This window comes from Babylonia areolata, chromosome 4, assembly GCF_041734735.1.
Source record: "Babylonia areolata isolate BAREFJ2019XMU chromosome 4, ASM4173473v1, whole genome shotgun sequence".
Classification (NCBI taxonomy): domain Eukaryota; kingdom Metazoa; phylum Mollusca; class Gastropoda; order Neogastropoda; family Buccinidae; genus Babylonia; species Babylonia areolata.
Window position 1 is genome coordinate 45114066 of NC_134879.1, and position 18768 is coordinate 45132833.

General features: G+C 39.3%; 1 protein-coding gene across 1 annotated transcript in view; it reads right to left on the bottom strand.

The window, feature by feature from the left end:
* Positions 1-18768, bottom strand: part of LOC143281708 (1-phosphatidylinositol 4,5-bisphosphate phosphodiesterase classes I and II-like) — a 99819-nt gene that overhangs the window by 18629 nt on the left and 62422 nt on the right. The window contains exons 7-19 of the mRNA XM_076586970.1: positions 16966-17066; positions 16307-16473; positions 15626-15772; positions 14757-14914; positions 14042-14121; positions 13655-13739; positions 12526-12613; positions 10957-11363; positions 5331-5427; positions 4335-4419; positions 3174-3298; positions 1978-2132; positions 538-702 (exon numbers count right to left, since the gene is read on the bottom strand). Coding sequence (XP_076443085.1) covers positions 538-702; positions 1978-2132; positions 3174-3298; positions 4335-4419; positions 5331-5427; positions 10957-11363; positions 12526-12613; positions 13655-13739; positions 14042-14121; positions 14757-14914; positions 15626-15772; positions 16307-16473; positions 16966-17066 — 1860 coding nt within the window. The remainder of the gene's footprint in view (positions 1-537; positions 703-1977; positions 2133-3173; positions 3299-4334; positions 4420-5330; positions 5428-10956; positions 11364-12525; positions 12614-13654; positions 13740-14041; positions 14122-14756; positions 14915-15625; positions 15773-16306; positions 16474-16965; positions 17067-18768) is intronic.

Sequence of the window (18768 nt, forward strand, 5' to 3'; positions counted from 1 at the left end):
CTGATGTAAATCCATTCTTGAAGATTTTTTCTTTCTTAAGTTAAAGTCACTTCAAAACATCTGTCATAATCACTTTCTTTTCACATATTTTCCTTGCTATTGATGTTTCTTTTCACATGTATCATACCTCCAAAATTCAGAAGGGGAAGTAGAAACTGTTCTTTCAAATATGTGAATGCACATACAAAATTTTGGCAGAAAACATTACGCACAAATTAGTTTTAATTGCAGTGAGTGACAAACATCAAACGTTCAGAGCTTCATTAATATCCCTGTATTCTGAGCATTTCTTTTACAGAAAGTTTGCCTATGGAAGGATACTGTTTTCACAATCTGAGCAGTCCACAAAATGGCATAACAAAACACACATTCAGCCGTCACTTTATAATTCATACACTGCTCTCTTCATTCTTCTTCTTCTTCATTCACTTGTATGCAGACGAGTGGGCTTTTATGTGTATAACCGTTTTTACCCTGCCATGTAGGCAGCCATACTCCGTTTTCAGGGGTGTGCATGCTCATCATTGAAGACCACACCTTTTTGAAGACAAAGGGGTCCTCATCGTAGACAGGATTGAGGCCGTTGTTGGGGATGGTTTTTGTGCGGAATCTTTTCCTCACAGTGTCCGTGGGCAGCCCGTACATGTCCACCTCCACGTAGGTTCCCACGCGCTTGTCCGACAAGAACTGCCCGGAGATGATCTGCAGCACAGGAACACAGGCTTATGGATGGGAGGGGATGGATCATCCATCACCAAACCCACAACACACGTTTATGTGACAAGAACTGCCCTGAGATGATCTGAAGCACAGAAGATCAGGCTTATTGATGGGAGAGGATGGATCATCCATCACCAAACCCACAACACACGTTTATGTGACAAGAACTGCCCTGAGATGATCTGAAGCACAGAAGATCAGGCTTATTGATGGGAGGGGATGGATCATCCATTGCTAAACACACAGCATGCCCTTATCTGTTTGTTAACCTTTTCTTGCTATCTGTGGCTTGAGGCATTATCATCACACATGTACAACGCATGCATGCAGCATATCCACAGAGAGAGTGAGGGAGATAAAGAAAGTGAGGGAGAGAGAGTGAGAGAGAGAGAGTGAGACAGTGAGAGAGAGAGAGAGAGAGAGAGAGAGAGAGAGAGAGAGAAAGAATATGCACGAGAGAAAAACTGGGAGAGAGATAAAGGGGCAGACAAGATAAAGGGACAGAGAGCAGAGACATACAGACTACTGAGAGAGGGGAAAGAGTAGAAGACAGAGGGAGACAGACTGCCAATGGAGGGAGATAGCTGAATGTGGGATTGTAATCAACAAGCAAATGAACAGAGAGAAAGAGAGAGAGAGAGAGAGAGAGAGAGAGAGAGACAAAGAGATAGAGACAAAGACAGAGAGTCAGACATGAAGAAGGGCAGAGAAAGAGAGAGCAGAGATGAGAATGTAAAAATTTGAAATTTACTGAAACCAAAGCCCCCAGGGGCTCTCAGATCTACTGATTTCTGTCAATTCACGGAGTAAAAAAATCATTTCTGAGAAAGGGAGGGAGAGAGAGAGCAAGAAAGACAGGGTGGGGAGCATGAGGCATAAAGTGGGACAGAGAAAGAGAAAGGAGAGAGAGAGAGAGAGAGAGAGAGGGGTGAGGGAGGGGCATACAGACATACAGAGAGAATTTTTGAATTCCTGTTACACAGTCTGAGTTTTTCTTCTGTGATGTGAATTAGATACAGGCCTATTATTGCACTGATTTTGTTCATTTGTTTGTTGATTTAGGTTATACTTTGATATTCACATACTGTTGACTGCATTGTTCAAATGAATCATTTCTGTGTATGTCTACCTTTAATCCACACACAAATGTGCACACACATACACAAGCGCACATATTCATGGACACAAACACTGATGCATGCATGCACACACACACACACACACACTACACATTCATTACAACTTCAATCAAAGAACCTTGATGGTCAAGGTGCCAGCCACAATGCCATCAACAGTTGACTCGGCAAAGGGGTCAAAGTGTCGGTCAACACGCCGCATGAAGTCCGGCTTCAGGATGTATCCTGTGCGTCCGTTGTACTCAAAGGTGCCCAGGTTGATCTGCATGGCCAGATCTGCAAGACAACAAACACTCATCCAAGGTTTCTCTGCTGGTTGGTAATGGGTTGTCCCTCAGTCTTAAGCAAGACCTGTCTGTGCAGCTGTCTATGCAAACAGTAGTGGCCCTGCAGACCATGTCTGGATTTGCAGAGTCCTGTGAGCACAAAGGGCACTGGAAACCTGCTGATGTTGCAGGAACATCAGGGACAGGTGCTGCTCTGTGTTGGCTTGGAAAGTGATGTTGAAAGCTATACGCTGTTTATCTGAGAGCAAAGTGGGCCTATAATTTCCTTCAAAGTTAGTATCACCATTATGAATAATAGTCAAATTGATTTTATTGTCACAATAAATGTTATTTCTCATTAACACAAGAAAAGAAAAAAAAATCTGTTACCTTCAGGAATAATACTGAAAACAGAAAATATATACTGATAATGGTTAATGATTAGCAACACTGTATTCCTGGCAAAAGGCAATACATTATTAAATTTATTACAAATATGAACATTTTTTTTTGTCTGTGTGTTATTTGTTAACTGTTGTTTGTTTCATGTGTGCTGTTTACTATATTGTGCTTTAAAAAAGACATGATATTCTTCTTTTTCTAAAATTTACCAAGAACTCTTTTTAAAAATAGAACATCTGATATGCAATAGTCACTAAATAAATGAAAACATAAATATCTGGGGCCATTTTCACTCACCTAGAGTCTCAAAGTTGAGAGCCAGTGGTCAATAATTATCATGAGACAATGGCTACCCAAAATACAGGAGGTCATAACATCACAGAACCATTAACCTTTTGACTGTTGCTGACCAGTATGCTTGTTGGGGAAGTCTGTCATCTCAAAATGACCAAAACTGAGTTTTGCAAAGTCTTTCATATCAGTCACCATTCTCTGTTTGGGATTCTCTTGTAGTTGTATTAACTCTTGTTCAGCAAAATCAGCTACAGCACTTAAAAGTGCACAAGAAGTAGTCACTGTGCTTGAGAATCATGCCACACTGATCTCATGTCACCAAGCTTCTGCAGCCATGGGGTTAACCTGTTCTCACCCAGAGTCTGGAAATTCAGTGCCACCAGCTGACAGCCTGCGTTCCAGTAGACCTGTGGCAGAAAGTTGCTGGAGTCAACACGTGTTCCTTTGGGGTAGATCCGACTCAGCTGACGCTTGTTGTAGCTAAAGCAAGTCAAGGACCCACATTCCAACCACATCAAGGACAAGACAAGACAAAAATGACAAAACAAGCAAAGACAAAACAAGACAAGACAAGGTAAATTCCTTATCACCAACGGAAATTAATCAGCAAGGAACATTGGGAGTTTGTATAATATACTTCAAGTTTGGTTAAATATACTTACCATGTCAAACTGATGCAAACTTAGGCCTATTGCTTTGCTCCACCTGGCCAAAATTTATGCCTTATCAGTAATAAGACATCCTGATATTAGTCTGCTGTCTGCTGGTCAATCAAGCACCATCTTCAGCCGGATGTTTCTTTTTTTTTTTTTTTTAAATCCAGCCCTCAGCCCTGAAGAGGGCCGAAAGCAAAAGAAACATTGTAAAAAAAACAAAAAACAAAAAAACAAACAAAAACCCCCAAAAAACCCAACTCCCCTGATGCCCCCCTGTAATCAAACTCCCTACTTATTATATCCTCCATTGCCATCCTTCCCAGAACAGAACAAAAGAAAACACACATAAGAGCAAATGAAAAGTAAATAAACATGCAGATACCTCGGCTTTAATACAAACTCCTCCCTTCTCATGAAAATCATGCAATGAAACTGCCACTCAATCCACACTACACAACCAAACACACACAATGACCCATAAAGATAAGCTGGTGGATGGACAGAGAAAGAAATCATGAGAGAAAACCACAAGAAATCATCTGAAACTTCCCGCCAAAAGAAAACAACAAACAAGCAGAAAAAAAAGCCAACAAATTTTATAAATACCATCTGGAAAGATCAACAGTAAATATGAACAGGCAAAACTTATAATCATGATCATGCTTGCTACTGCTGCACAACACATGTCCCCCTCCATTCCCACACACACAAACCTACACTCACAGAAGGCAAGAACAATTCAACTGCTCCTTACCAGAATTGCACACACACACACACACACACACACACAACAAACACATGCACACACACAAACAAACAAACAACACACACACATACACAAGCTCATACAAAAAGGATACTTGACAAAGTCCACAGGGGATTCTTTCAACAAGTTCAAGGCCTGTGTTTCCACAAAGGATGATATTTCAAAGGACTTGTTTCTCTCTGCAATCACAAGCAGACGGCACCAACATGACTGAGATGATATATGAACCACCTGTTTACAACGGAACCACCAGCGATCTCAAGTCACATTTTCTGTCCACACCTCGAGTTGGTGATGACATCTGCATGTTCCAACTTAAAAAACACATGTGAAAACTCTCACATGTGCATACAGGCACTAACTCACACACACACCTGACATCTGTTGCTCCAGGAAAGCAATGACCTAGATGTGACACAGGTAAAACTGTCTAGTGCTACATACTGCTACTACTTATGGATACTTATTTTGCACTAATCCAGAAAACTGCTCTGCTCTTAGTGCTTTACAAAACACATGATATTCTACATCAGACGATGCATCAATGTTACACTGAAACACAAATAAATTCACCTTGTATCTGTAATTTGATATTCATACACACAGTAAACATACACACACACTCTCTCTCTCTCTCTCCATCTCTCTCTCTCTCTCTCTCTCTCACACACACACCTGTGTGCACACACGCATGCATTACTGAGCACATACATGTATGCATTGACATTTACATACACCGTGAAACACACAGAAGTATATATTGTTTGGATGGAAATGCCACAACCAAACATTTTGCTGAGAAAGGAGATGGGTTTTCAGGCCAGATTGAGAAGAGGAGAGGGAGTCAGAGCCGTGGAGTCTGTCAGGGAATCTGTTCCACATCTTTGGAGCTTGAAAAGAAAATCATCTTTGTCTGCAGGTCTTAGTTCTTCGTATCTTCTTCTTTCTGTTATTTTTACTCTACCTTAAAACGATTACAAATATATGTATGTATGTGAATTTGAATGACAAAAATGTTGGAAAAAAAAACAAGAGATGAGCAGTGTGTGACACAGGTAAACCCTAAGAGCTGCATAACTGTAGAGCTTACTCTCTGAGGCCTCAAAGGAGTGGAAGTGGACAGGCTGGACGTAATTCACCAGCAGCGACATCTCCATGGCAGCCTCCGCTTCCTTGCCGGCCGTACCCTGTGGGACAGTAGTCACACCAACACTGTCACATCCTGTTCTTTATCTGCCTTTGTGGGATGCCACTCCTACAGTCACTCCTATGTACAAGTGAGTTTTTTATGTGCATGGCCATATCCACTCCACCATAAGGGCAGCCATACTCTGTTTTCATGGGTTCCCATACTGGGTATGTTCTTGTTTCCATAACCCACCAAATGCTGACATAGATCATGGGATCTTTAACATGTGCATGTGATCTTCTGTATGTGTAAATACAAGAATGGGGCTCAGGCAGTAGCAGGTCTGCACATCTGCTGACCCTGGAGATTGGAAAAACATCTACCCTTGATAGGCCCACTTGGTGCCAATGACCAGGATTCGAAGCCAGGACCCTCAGATTACAGGTCCATAAATTCAACCACTTGGCTGTTGTGTCAGTCTTTTCAACACTTTTATACAGCATCTGAATCTCTGCTGTTCCCTGTATGACAGTCACCCCTATGCTGCCACATTTTAACATTGTCTGAATCCCTAAAACAAGACACATAGATGTGAACAACTGTTGTGAGTGATTGCTCAACAACACTTTTGTCTTTCCAGCACTAAGAACACAGTATTTTATAAGATTTTTTTTTTTGGTAATAGGTAATACCATGCTTTTCAATATCTTAATTATGTATCCTTCCTGATAAAAGAAATGGGCTCAGTTTGAATAGTTCATTAAACAAACAAAACAAAAAACAACAAACCCTGACAAATGTTTTATGCAAAATACATGTATTCTGCACATTATAAATAAAAACACAGACACACAGGAATTTGTTTTGTGATTGTAACTGTGGCAGTGTGTACCAACTGTCTAGATCTCTCTGTCATACCTTTCTTTTTCTTTTCATAGAAGTGAGATTGAAACAGAAACAGAATGAGACAAAGACATAACTAAAGATACAGAGAATGGAAAACAAACACACACACACTGACAGACAGAAAACTGGTTCCCTACTCAGACACAATACTGTACTAAACTAAACAGAAAATACTTTTGACAGTAACATTCATAAATTACATATATTGGTGCATGGATGCTAACTTTTTCGAACTTCCGAACTTCTAAAAAAAAGCAGAAAAAAAAAGAAGAAAAAAAAGCTGTCTTTTAAATCTACCTGTAAATATCATAACTTTGCATGGAACTTCCTGAGACAGCCAGAATGTTGTACAAACCTGTCACATGTAATAATGTCATAACACAAGGATACCACTACAAGGATAATGTTATAACTTTGGTCACTTATTTTTACTTCACCATTCAGTTTTCAGTTGGACAGTATGCTCTGTTACATTTTCATTGATAAACTCAGATTACAATAGCTTACAACCAAATGAAAATAGAGGGAACAAAAGCTACCCCCAGAAGTGATATTGAGAGAGAGAGAGAGAGAGAGAGAGAGAGAGAGAGACAGACAGACAGACAGAGAAGACCAGATAAATATACATCTTCAAAAAGGTGTCACTGTTTTGGGATCAAGCTCCATCTTTATCAGCCGAGATGTGAGTACATATATTTTCATACTTTCTGTTATGGTCATCATGAATGGTTAGTCCATCAGTCACAAAGAAAGAATATTTCTAGATTTATAAGAATAAAAAGAAACTTTCATCATCTTTTTTGGCCATAATCCAATCCTATCAAATGTCTTTCTTTTAATGATTTATCCAACTGAGAGCCAGTAAAGAAGTACAATTTCACTGATTTGAAAGGTACCAGCAAGTGGAATGGCATATGAAACATAAATGAAGAAAAAAATCCCTACCGTCTGAACCCCCCGCCCCCCCACCCCTCCCCCCAGCCACCCCCAAAGCACACACATACACCAGCATGGTGTAATGACAGAAGAAACATAAATGAAGAAAAAAAATCCATATTGTGCACCCCCAATACCCCACTCCAGCCACCCCCAAAGCACACACACACACAACCATACACTCACACACACAAGAAAAAAAGGCCACATTATTTTATGGTGGATTTAAGCAAACTCTAAAAGACATGTAAACAATAGAGTTGACAATGTCTTAACAATGGTACAGAAAGACATACAGACTTCACAAGGAAGCAATGGTAGTTCTACAAAACACATGTACTTTTATAATTGATTCTGAATATTCACAGACATCATGATACACAATAACAATAACTATCATATGAATTTACTTTGCACCTATTCTGTAAATATGGCTCCAAGTGCTTTACAAAAATGGGGCAAAAAGAATTACACACACAAGTTGTTACATCACACACACACACACACACACACACACATCATCATCATCATGACTTCAAAATACATTTTTGATAACAATGTTCAAATATTACATATAACTGTCAATTTCAAAACACATTAAAAATTAATGATATTAGCCAATAAAACTTCAACCTGTTGGATCTGAAAAAAAAAAAAAAAAATCAAAGAAGCGTCAAGAAAAGAAATGTAGCAAATGCCATGGAGACAATTACAGAAAACCCCCCAAAACAAACAAAAATAAAAACAACAACAAAAATACACAATCAACATAAAAGAAACACAAGTGTTTTATTAGGAGCTACACTGTTTGAGAGGGGGTTGTACCAAAAGAAGTTAGTACTGAGAGTTATATCAGTATTTAACGCTACAAGATCAAGGTGGTGAGTTAGGGGTAGTCTTACCAGCGCTTCTGCATCCTGTAGATAAATGTACAACATCAAAGTGAGGGTAGGATGGCACTATAGTTTTCTGATGCTAGTCCCTGGCACAAGTAAACTCATGACTTGAAGAACAAATTCCGGTTAAGTGGGATGAAAGCAAGCTTATACCTTGTACTGAGTCTGACATACATTTTCTTGTGTCAAGCACTTGTGGTTTACAATGCAAGGAAAGATGATTTTATTCAAAAGATTTATTCTGTTTTGAGACACAAGCTGTTACATAATCTCTTGTACAATATCATTCATCAGAAAGAATAGGATTGTTTCCAGACTGGCTGACAAATATAAGGATAAAAAAAGAAGAGACTAACCCCTTGACTGTTGCTTACATGTACGGTTGTCAGTGAAAGGCTCAGCACTGATCAAACATTGAGCTTACAAATCAGGATGTCAGTCACCATTCTCTATTTGAACTTCTTTCTCTTGGGATTGCATTACATCTGGTCAGCAAATCAATGACATCACTGACATACACACTAAAGCTGCTGCCACACTAATGATCTCACTTCATCAAGATTCAGCAGTCAAGGGGTTAAGTTTCTTGTACTTCCATTATTACCACTGCTGACTGACCGACCAAATTAATGTTTCAGGCTTCAGCTCAGTGACAGGAAAAGTTGAACATGCAGTTATGGAAGTCTCTTTTAGAATACATTATATACACAAGACAATTAAAACTGTTAAAAGAGTTAAAAAAGACTTCCTTTTTTTGTTGTTGTTGTTGCTGACACTCTGTAATATGTGTCATCAGTGTTGTCGGTCTAATATTGAGTGGACTGAAGAAAAGAAAATAATACAAAGAAATAATAATAATTAAAAAAACACACAATTATTGAACCACCAAAGCAGCCATGCACAAAGCACAGATATATCATCAAAATTAATACAGGATATACACACTGATTGAAAAACAACAACAACAACACAAGCTCGAATCAATAATGATATAATAATCTAAAAAAAAAAAAAAGAAAAAAAAAAAGAACTGATGGAGAATAGTAAATTCATAGCCAAAAATGTAAATATCAACAAGAATAAATAAAGTACAATTTTCAAAAGAGCAGGCTGCCTTGTTTTTTTTAAAGCATTACATGCTAAACAGATTTCCATGCTGCCAGGTGGGCATCAGAAAACTAAATAACTGGACAATGAAGGAGTGGAGAAAGACTATGGCATGCACTAAAAAAAAACCCTTGCCATTATAAAAAAAATGATACGAATTATGAGACTGTAATAAAAAGGAAAGACTAAAAGACTCAAGTACTTGAAATGAAAAGGAAAGAGATAAAGAGTGTGAACGAGAGAGAGAGAGAGAGAGAGACAGACAGACAGACAGACAGAATGTGAGACACAGAGAGACAGAGAGAGAAAGGGAGATAGACAGTGGGAGGAGAGAGGGTGATGGTTTGAGAGGGAGGAAGGGGGAGAGTTAGTGGGAGGGAAATAAATTATGGGAGAGAGAGAAAGGGAGGGAGAGATGCATGGGAAAGAAAAGAGGGAGAAAGGGAGGGAGAGAGAGGGACAGAAGGAGAGAGAGCATCAAAGTCCTCAATGTAGACAGATCGAATCCAGACAATGTATAATGCGATTTCTTGCCTTAACATAATCCTGCTACTCCAGTCTGAACCCAACCCAAGAGAATGAGATGTACACCATCACCTGGTCATTGAATCATAATAATTAGCAGTATGGTTGCATTACCATGCATAATACTGACCACAAAAAGCAAGGCAACAATATCTAAAACATGCACATAAACTATTATGATAAAAAAAAAGTATTATTGCCTGCATGAATATATTTTTTCTTGAATGTCATCATTTGCTGGTGTATATCATTATGTATCAGTATATATTTACTGTTTCATGGGAGGTGCTAAAAGCCCACAATATGGGGAGTTTGCACCATGATGCGGTATGTTATTACTCTATTATATAATGTGGAACCTTGGCATAGTGGTAACTCGTCCACCTGGTAAGCGAGAGAATCTGAGTGCACTGGTTCGAATCCCACGGTCGCCAGTATTTTATCTCCCCTCCATTAGACCTTGAGTGGTGGTATGGACGCCAGTCATTCAGATGAGACGGTAAACCGAGGTCCTGTGTGCAGCATGCACTTAGCACACATCAAAGAACCCATGGCAACAACAGGGCTGTCCCTGGCAAAAATCTGTAGAAAAATCCACTTCAATAGGAAAACAAATAAAACTGCATGCAGAAAAAAACAAACAGGGGCACTCTCAGTGTAGCAACACACTCTCCCTGGGGAGAGTAGCTTGAATCTCACAAAGAAAAATTTGCTGTGACAAAAAGAGTAATACAATACTGTTATCATTATCATTGCGGTTATCAAATGTCCTAAAGCTGCCTGTAGTAGTAGAGAGTGGTCATTTATTCCTTTCAAGACATCATACAAAAAAAAAAAAAAAAAAAAAAAAAAGCACTGCAGCATGGCAACCACAAACATGCACTAAAAATGCAACTACAAGCAATAATAAAACCACAGACTCATGCATCAAAACAAGAACCTAGTCTAGGGAACAGTCTGTGACAGGAAATCAAACCAGAAGACCCTGAAAATAGAATTAGTGGTAAAAAAATCAGAGCTAACACTTTCACTTTAATAATTTTTTTTTTTTTTTAAGTCTAAAGAAGCCAAAACTTCAAAGAGGAAACAAAACCCAAACATGTTCTTTACCTTTTCCTTCTCCATCTTCTCATGATGCATTCTACTGTAGAATACAGAAAGTTCAAACATGCCAGAACTTCAAAGAAGACATATAAGACACAAAACAATTTTTTTACCTTTTCCTTCTCCATCCTCTCACGGCGTTTCTTCTCCTCCTCAGACATCTCCATAGCCGCATCCTCATCTTCGCTGTCGCTGTCATCCGTGTCGCTGTCCGGAAACACCTGTGGCTCCCCGGGCTTGCCCTTGTCCCCCTCGCTGCCCCCTGCTGCAGTCTTCTCCTCTGGTGATGCAGTGGCAGCAGCGTCACTGGCTGTGGCGTCACCACCGCCGCTACTTTTCTGTCGACTGGGGGACATGGGGGTCTCTGCATCCCCTTCCCCCGTTGTGCTGCCTGGCCTCCCTTCTCCGTCCTCCCCGCCTCCTTCGTTCTCCGCCTCCCCACCACTTGTCCTGGTCTTGGTGGGGGACGATTCTGCTGCCTTGGGCGCTTTGGGGCCTGGGCTGGACTTGGCGTGTTCTGCTGGCAGTGGGGGGTTCAGTGTGCATGTTTTGTGTCAGGCATTTTCTGTCATTTTTTGACTCACTTGTGTAAACAAAGTCAGTCTATGTTTTAACCCGGTGTTCGGTTGTGTGTGTGTGTGTGTGTGTGTGTGTCTGTGTGTCCGTGGTAAACTTTAACATTGACATTTTCTCTGCAAATACTTTGTCAGTTGACAGCAAATTAGGCATAAAAATAGGAAAAATTCAGTTCTTTCCAGTCATCTTGTTTGAAACAATATTGCACCTCTGGGATGGGCACAAAAAAATAAAAAAATGAAGCCTAATTATATGCAAACTGCATTTACTGTTATATTTATATTTTTTGTATTCTCTAAACTTGGCACTTTGATCTGATATTCTGACCCAACAACAAGAGCAGTCATTATTATCATTTTTTGTTCAAACAGGAACTTCTTTTGCTAAGCATGGAAGTTTTATTTATTTTGCAAACGTTTTGGTGCAGATAGTAAAAAAAGGGAAATTACTCTGTAATTAATGCTAGGGGACTTAATTTGCTTTAAACTGATCTTTCTCATCTTAAACATTACATTTTGAAATTATACTCAATACATAAAAAGCTTGGATTTTTTAAAAAGTGTATCACAAGTGAGCCTTGAAGGCCTTGCCTCTCTTTTTATTTATTCGTTTTTTTATCATTGATTATGTGCAACCAGAGACTTCAACCGTGTTTGTTTTCTGTTTAAAAGACACACATGCATTCTATGTTTAACATTTCTACAATTTGATCCCACCTTGCTGTCCCCTGTGAGATAAGAAAAAAAAACCCATTATACTGACTGAAATACAGCTACAAAAGAGTGTGCTGTAAACACTGTATCAAAAGTGCAAGCTCATCAACAGACTCTGTTAGTTAACAAAGCATTGCATACATTTCCATCAGCATTGGTGCCAACCACCCAAGTCTATTTATCAGTACTGATGACCACGTGTATGAGTTAAGCCTTTTCCATTTTTTTTCTATTTCTATCAATAGAAAGATAGTATCAGTAACAGTATTAGAAATGTGGAACATACACATTCTCAAGAATTATATTGAAATAATATGTCAGTAACAGTTTCTGAAGCAAATACTTAGCTGCTTTACAGCTGTACTGTCAATTAAAAGTGCAGAATCAACCCACCTGTTTTATGGAAATGCTTCTTTTTGTTTTTCACAATGATCCTCCTTTTGAGTTCTGCAGGGCTTGGCAAGGGGACATCTGGTTTCAGCTTTAACACAATGGAAGTGAACAGTTAGATTTTCATGAAAATTTTTTTAAATCAATTGGTCACACACACACACACACATTATATATACATATATATACATATCTATCTATCCATATCTATGTACATACATACAGAGAGAAAGAGAGAGAACATGCATACGCACACACACACACACACACAGAATCATTTTAATATCACTTAAAGTGGAAGTCGTTAAACTGAAGACTACACAGAATCAGAAAGCTGGTGTCCTGTGTTTGAATAGTGAGCATTGCATAGTTTCATTGTTTGCTTCAGAGACACGATGCAACTTTGTGCATTTTTTACAGACTGAGACTAACAAACAAAAAACAACAACAAAGTAAAAAACCCACCAAGACAAAACCATTCTCCAAAATAACTTTTTGCAGTCTGATGGTTTCTACAGATGTGACCAAACAAAATTCCAAACTTTTCCAAGATCAGACAAATAATCATCCATACCAAACACAAAACTAAACTGGAAAAAAAAAAAAAAAAAATCACATGCTACTCTGCGGACAAAAAAGATCAGCAGATATCCTTGTATCGATGCTGTATTTTTATGACTGCTTTAGCTGTTGTTTTTTTCATATAAAAAGCATTAAACTCTTTCTTGATTTTTCCAGACCCTGAAGGGCAAAACATATTTTCCCAAGATTTTTCCAGCCCTAAAAATGGTTCTCACATTTCTGTTCAAGACTTTTCCAGATTACATGACTGTGTATGAACCCTGCATAACAAAGACCCATCATAGCTAGTGTCCACTGCATCACCCCCCCCCCCCCCTCCCCACCATCACACACACACACAAAGTATTTTTTTTGAGAGAAGGCAAAAAGCAAAAGCAATGAAACCAAACCCAAATTTGATCACACCAACCAAAATACCTCAACAGCAATTCATCATCTAACTACTGGCTGACTGATTTATCAGCTGTGTGTTGTTTCGTTGCTGGGTGATCTCAGCACAAGAAAAGGAAAGCATGTGGAAGAAGTACAGGACATGAGTCATGTGACATACTGGGTGTGAGTCCAATGGAGCATCCAGTAGCATCTCTCCGAACATCGCTCGGCAGTAGTTAGCCATCTTGGCTTGCTGGCGGGGTCTGAAAATACATAAATTATGAACCTTCAACAACAACAATAAAAAAAAGAAACAACAGAAAGAAGACAAACATAATAAGATTAATACAATAATCATGATAATGACTGTAATGACAGTAAAAATATCAATATCTAGATTAGACCTGAGGCAATAATTCATATACACATCTCTCTCTGTCTGAAGAGATATATATATTTATATATATATTTACACATGTTTATACATACAACTGAACCATCACATCATAATCAATTCCTTGATACAAGTAAAACAAATGCTGAAGGATGCCTTTGTTCTACTCACCCACAGTGGTTTTCAAAAGACAGGATGACAGGGTACTCTGAAGTCTTGAAGGCACTCTCCGCAATGGCTTCGACCACATCCTGCATAAATGCAAATGTTTGGTTTTTGAACAAAAACGCTTCTGCTCATATGTAACAGAAACAAGAAAAGACCACACAATCTCTTTCATAAAGCCCTTGCAGTGTGTCATTTAGTTATAGCTTACAATATTGAATGGCTGTGATATGTTTGATTTCTTTTCTTCTTTTTTTAACCTTTGAATAACTCACGGAGTTTCAACATAATTTGTCAACTCAGTGAGTTTCAGAAATAATTTGTCAATTCAAGGAGTTTCACTTTCAGAGATACTTTGTCAACTCAGGGAGTCTCAGAAATACTTTGTCAACTTGGGGAGTTTCAGAAAATAGTCTGGCAACTCACAGAGTTTCAGGAATACTTCGGAAACTCACCTAGTTTCAGAAACAGTTCCAGAAAGAGTTAGGGAAACTCACGATGGAGTTTCAGAAACAGTCTGGGCAACTGACAATAGAATTTCAGAAATAGTCTGGGCAACTGACAATGGAATTTCAGAAGTAGTCTGGGCAACTGACAATGGAATTTCAGAAACAGTCTCGGCAACTGACAATGGAATTTCAGAAATAGTCTGGGCAACTGACAATGGAATTTTAGAAATAGTCTGGGCAACTCATGATGGAGTTTGAGAGCCAAGTCTCACCTTGAAAAGAACCTCAGTGCACATGGTGTAGCCGTGGGTGATCACAGGTTCTTCATCCTGACCCTTTCCATCCCAGCAGTCCAGCTCAATGCAGCGACACCCACTGAGCAGCACCTGACGGTAGATCTCCACTGAGGACTTACCTGTGAACTGGTGACCTGAAAGGGAAAAGAAAAGGTATTTCATTTAGTGCTGAATCTTGTGCACATTAATATCAAAGCCAAAAAAGACAATGATATGACTATGATGCATAGCACCTTAAAAAATCAAAAGAAAAAAAAATCTACAAACAATGAATCTTTCATTCCACTCTGACTTGACTCTTATTCTAGTTCAATTAAGTGCCTTCTACAAATCGTGTCATTTTATTATACTTTCATGTACTTACTTATTTGTTTCTTTTGTTGAATTTACTTCATTCCTTTATTTGTGAAATGTTTTTATACAAACCTTGGGTAGGCTCTGCAGGCCTGACCAGTGCCGTGTCTATGCATAGGTCAGGCATCCACACACTGTTCTTTTTTGGTTTTTGGTTTTTTATTTCAAATAAATTGATATATGGTGCAGTATGTCTGGGTCAGTAAACATGCTGTGACACATTATTGAAAGTGAAACTGAAACTTTCACTCCAGGGGAAAAGAAAAAGCATCACACCCACTCTCCCTCCCAATCTGCACGGATTTGTGTTTGTTATCTGCTAGGTAAGTGTTGTTGGAGGAGCTGATGAAGTAGTGGCTAAGGGTTAGTTTGTTGTTGTTGTTGCGTTACCTGTCAGGTCAGTGTTGTGGGAGGAGTTGATGAAGTTGTGGGCTAAGGACTGGTTCATGTGCTCAGCGTTTACATCATTGTTATTGTTGTTGTTGGGTTACCTGTCAGGTAAGTGTTGTGGGAAGAGTTGATGAAGTAGTGGGCTAGGGGCTGGTTCATGTCCTCGTTGAGGTCCAGCTTGTCATGGGGGATCACGTTGTTGTCCTCACTCAGCAGAAACTTCAGGAACCCTTCCTGAGAGAGGTGGCCTGGCCAATGGACAGTGTCATGCTTTAGTTTAATACTTGTAACATGAACACGCTGCACACACACAAATACACACACATGCAAGCACATACAAAAACACACTCATAAACACACATGCACACATACTCAAATACACACACACACTCTGACACATACAGATCTCTCTCTCTCTCTCTCTCGTTGATGAAACGCTGTTAAGCAGAATGTTGCTTTGCACTTAAGGGATTTCAGAATTAACCCTCGTCACCCCCTTGGCAATAGACCCTTACAGGTAATGACAATAAAATGTCAAAGCATTAAAGCGTCTCTCTCTGTCTATATATATATATATATATATATATATACATATATATAAAATATAATGTAATATAACATATAAAAAAATCAGCATAAACTGAAGATACTTAAACAAATGTGTGTGTCTGTGTGTGTGTGTGAGTGTGCACGCTCAAGCGTGTGCTTGCATACATGTGCGCATGTATACGTGTGTGTGTGTGTGTGTGTGTCAGAGACAGCCAGACAATTTAGCTAGTAACCTTTGGAAGCCATGCCACTCTTGGCCTCATGGTTGCTGATTAACTCCTGTGCCTGTTTCTCACTGGTCAGAGGGTACAGGACCTCGTTGAGGCGCGGGTCCCTCTGCTCCCGGTTCAGGAAGTCTGTGAACTGCTCCAGTGTCAGGTAGGGCTTCTTTTTGGCACCCCTGTGTCAGTCAGTACACACACAAAATGACTGTATGTAAGCGGACATAAATGTATGCATGCACACACACACACACACACACGCTCATACACACACATATACAGCACAGAAACGTACACACACACACACAAAATATCAAGAACATCTCAATTGTTTGACTCTATTTGGGGGCATGGAGGATACTAAACAACCCTGGTATTTTACAACAAAATTAAACATGGACAGCAATTAGAAAAAAACAACAAAAAACAACAACAACAACAACAAAAAACACACACCAAGAAATCAGTGAAAAAACCGAGAGATATAAACAATCATGTACATTCCCATTTTGACAAATCTCCCAAATTTCAAATACACTCTCCTCCCTGCTTTCAACAATGTGTGTGCATGCACACACGGGCACAGACACAGACACACATACACTGAGACCAGCACACACAGTAGGTCCCAGACTTGAGAACAAACAAGTGGAAGGACTGCAGCCACATACGTCTGAGCAAATATGGTGTCAATTTCTGTGCGCGTAGTCAGCTGGCAGTAGAATGTGAAGAACTGCTCGAAAGTGAGTTTGGCTGGGTCCAGAGTATCATTCTGAAACATACACACACACACACACACACACACTCACACACACACATACACAACCACAACACACACACACACAAACACACACATGATTAATCATTGATTACTACACTTGAACATATTGGTTCACACACACGCGCGTGCGCTACTGATACATAAAAATGGCAATCAGGGTTGTTGGTTTTTTCTTTCTTTCTTTTTTCGAATGATTGCAACAGGGTGGAATACTTAAAATAGGAAATGCAAAACAATATCAAAAACTATCATATGTAGCCTGCCTTAAGAGACTGTAAAAGCACTGCAGCTTGACAAAAAGCTCAGCACTGGCTGGCCGGAGAAAAACAGACTTGTTGAAGAAGGGGACTTGTTGTCTCAGGTCCAAAGGATAGGGCTTGTGTGTAAGATGACAAACTGTTTGTGTTTCCTCTCTTTTCTGCACAAATATGCACAGAGCAACAAAAGCATTTGGCTTCAAAGGTACAGAGAGAAAAACCTGTTCCATTTTCAAAACAATGCAACCATAGATTACAGGTCAGCTTGAACGGCACAGCAATACACACTACATCGACCGTAGAATACAGATCCCTGTGCGTGTTCCTGTACATGTCATTGTGTGTGTGAGCCAACTCCTTGAGGCCATTTAAAAAATGTCATCGCTTCGATTTGGGAGAAAATCATCCAAAACTGCAAAATGGCAAAGGTTCCTTCAGCTTGCTAGCTGACAGCTGCCTTTAAAAAAAAGTAAATACAGGTTTTCTTAGATGCCATTGTTGGGAAGGAGAGAGACAAAGAAAGCGGCCATGGGAAAGCATAAATGAGGATAAAACAAGTTATCGATTGTCAAGGCACTAACATTTCTTGCAATATCATATTGCTAAAAGGAGGGACACTGAATGACATACATTGATACAACTTAAGATTATCAATAATTACAAAGCTGGAACAACAAAAAATGAATGGGGGCTTGCTGATAAACCCAAACAGTAGTTACACAGCTGTTTTATCATCATCTTCATGTAAACAAACTCTCCCTGCAGAAATTCTCTTCTTTTCTTTTTTATTGGTTATATCTAATATGTCAATTATATTCTTTTTTTGGAACTACTAGGAAAATTAACTGTTTGATTGGGGAAATAAACGTTTTGAATATCTGTATGTCTCAGCACTTAATCGCAGAACACAGCTCTCAAAGGATGCAACAAAAGAATCAACACAACAGCTAAATCATCAAACAAAATGAACTTGTTAACCACATCATAATCACATGTTTAGCTAAATGGGAAGCTCACCAGAGGCACTGTCTTTGCGCGCGCGCGCGCGTGCGTGTGTGTGTGCGCGTGCGTGCGTGTGTGTGTGTGCGTGTGCATGTGTGCATAATAATGATATCAATAATAATAATGATATTCATATGGTGCTGAATCTTGTGCAGAGACAAATCAAAGCGCTTTTGCACCAGTCATTCACATGCATGCATAACTCTAAAATTGGAGAAACTGAAAGACAAGGAAGAAGCAGGGAAGGAAGGTTTTCTTGGGATGAGGTGGGTTTTAAGGCCAGACTTATGTGCATGTGTATGAGGAGTAGTAAAAGATGCGTAAGTAAAGAAATCATATAAAAGCTGAAGGCCCAGAAAAAAATGATCAGGAAATTTTCAATCCAATGGAAAAACCTACAAAAACAAACCCAAGTGACCAACCACCCACCCACC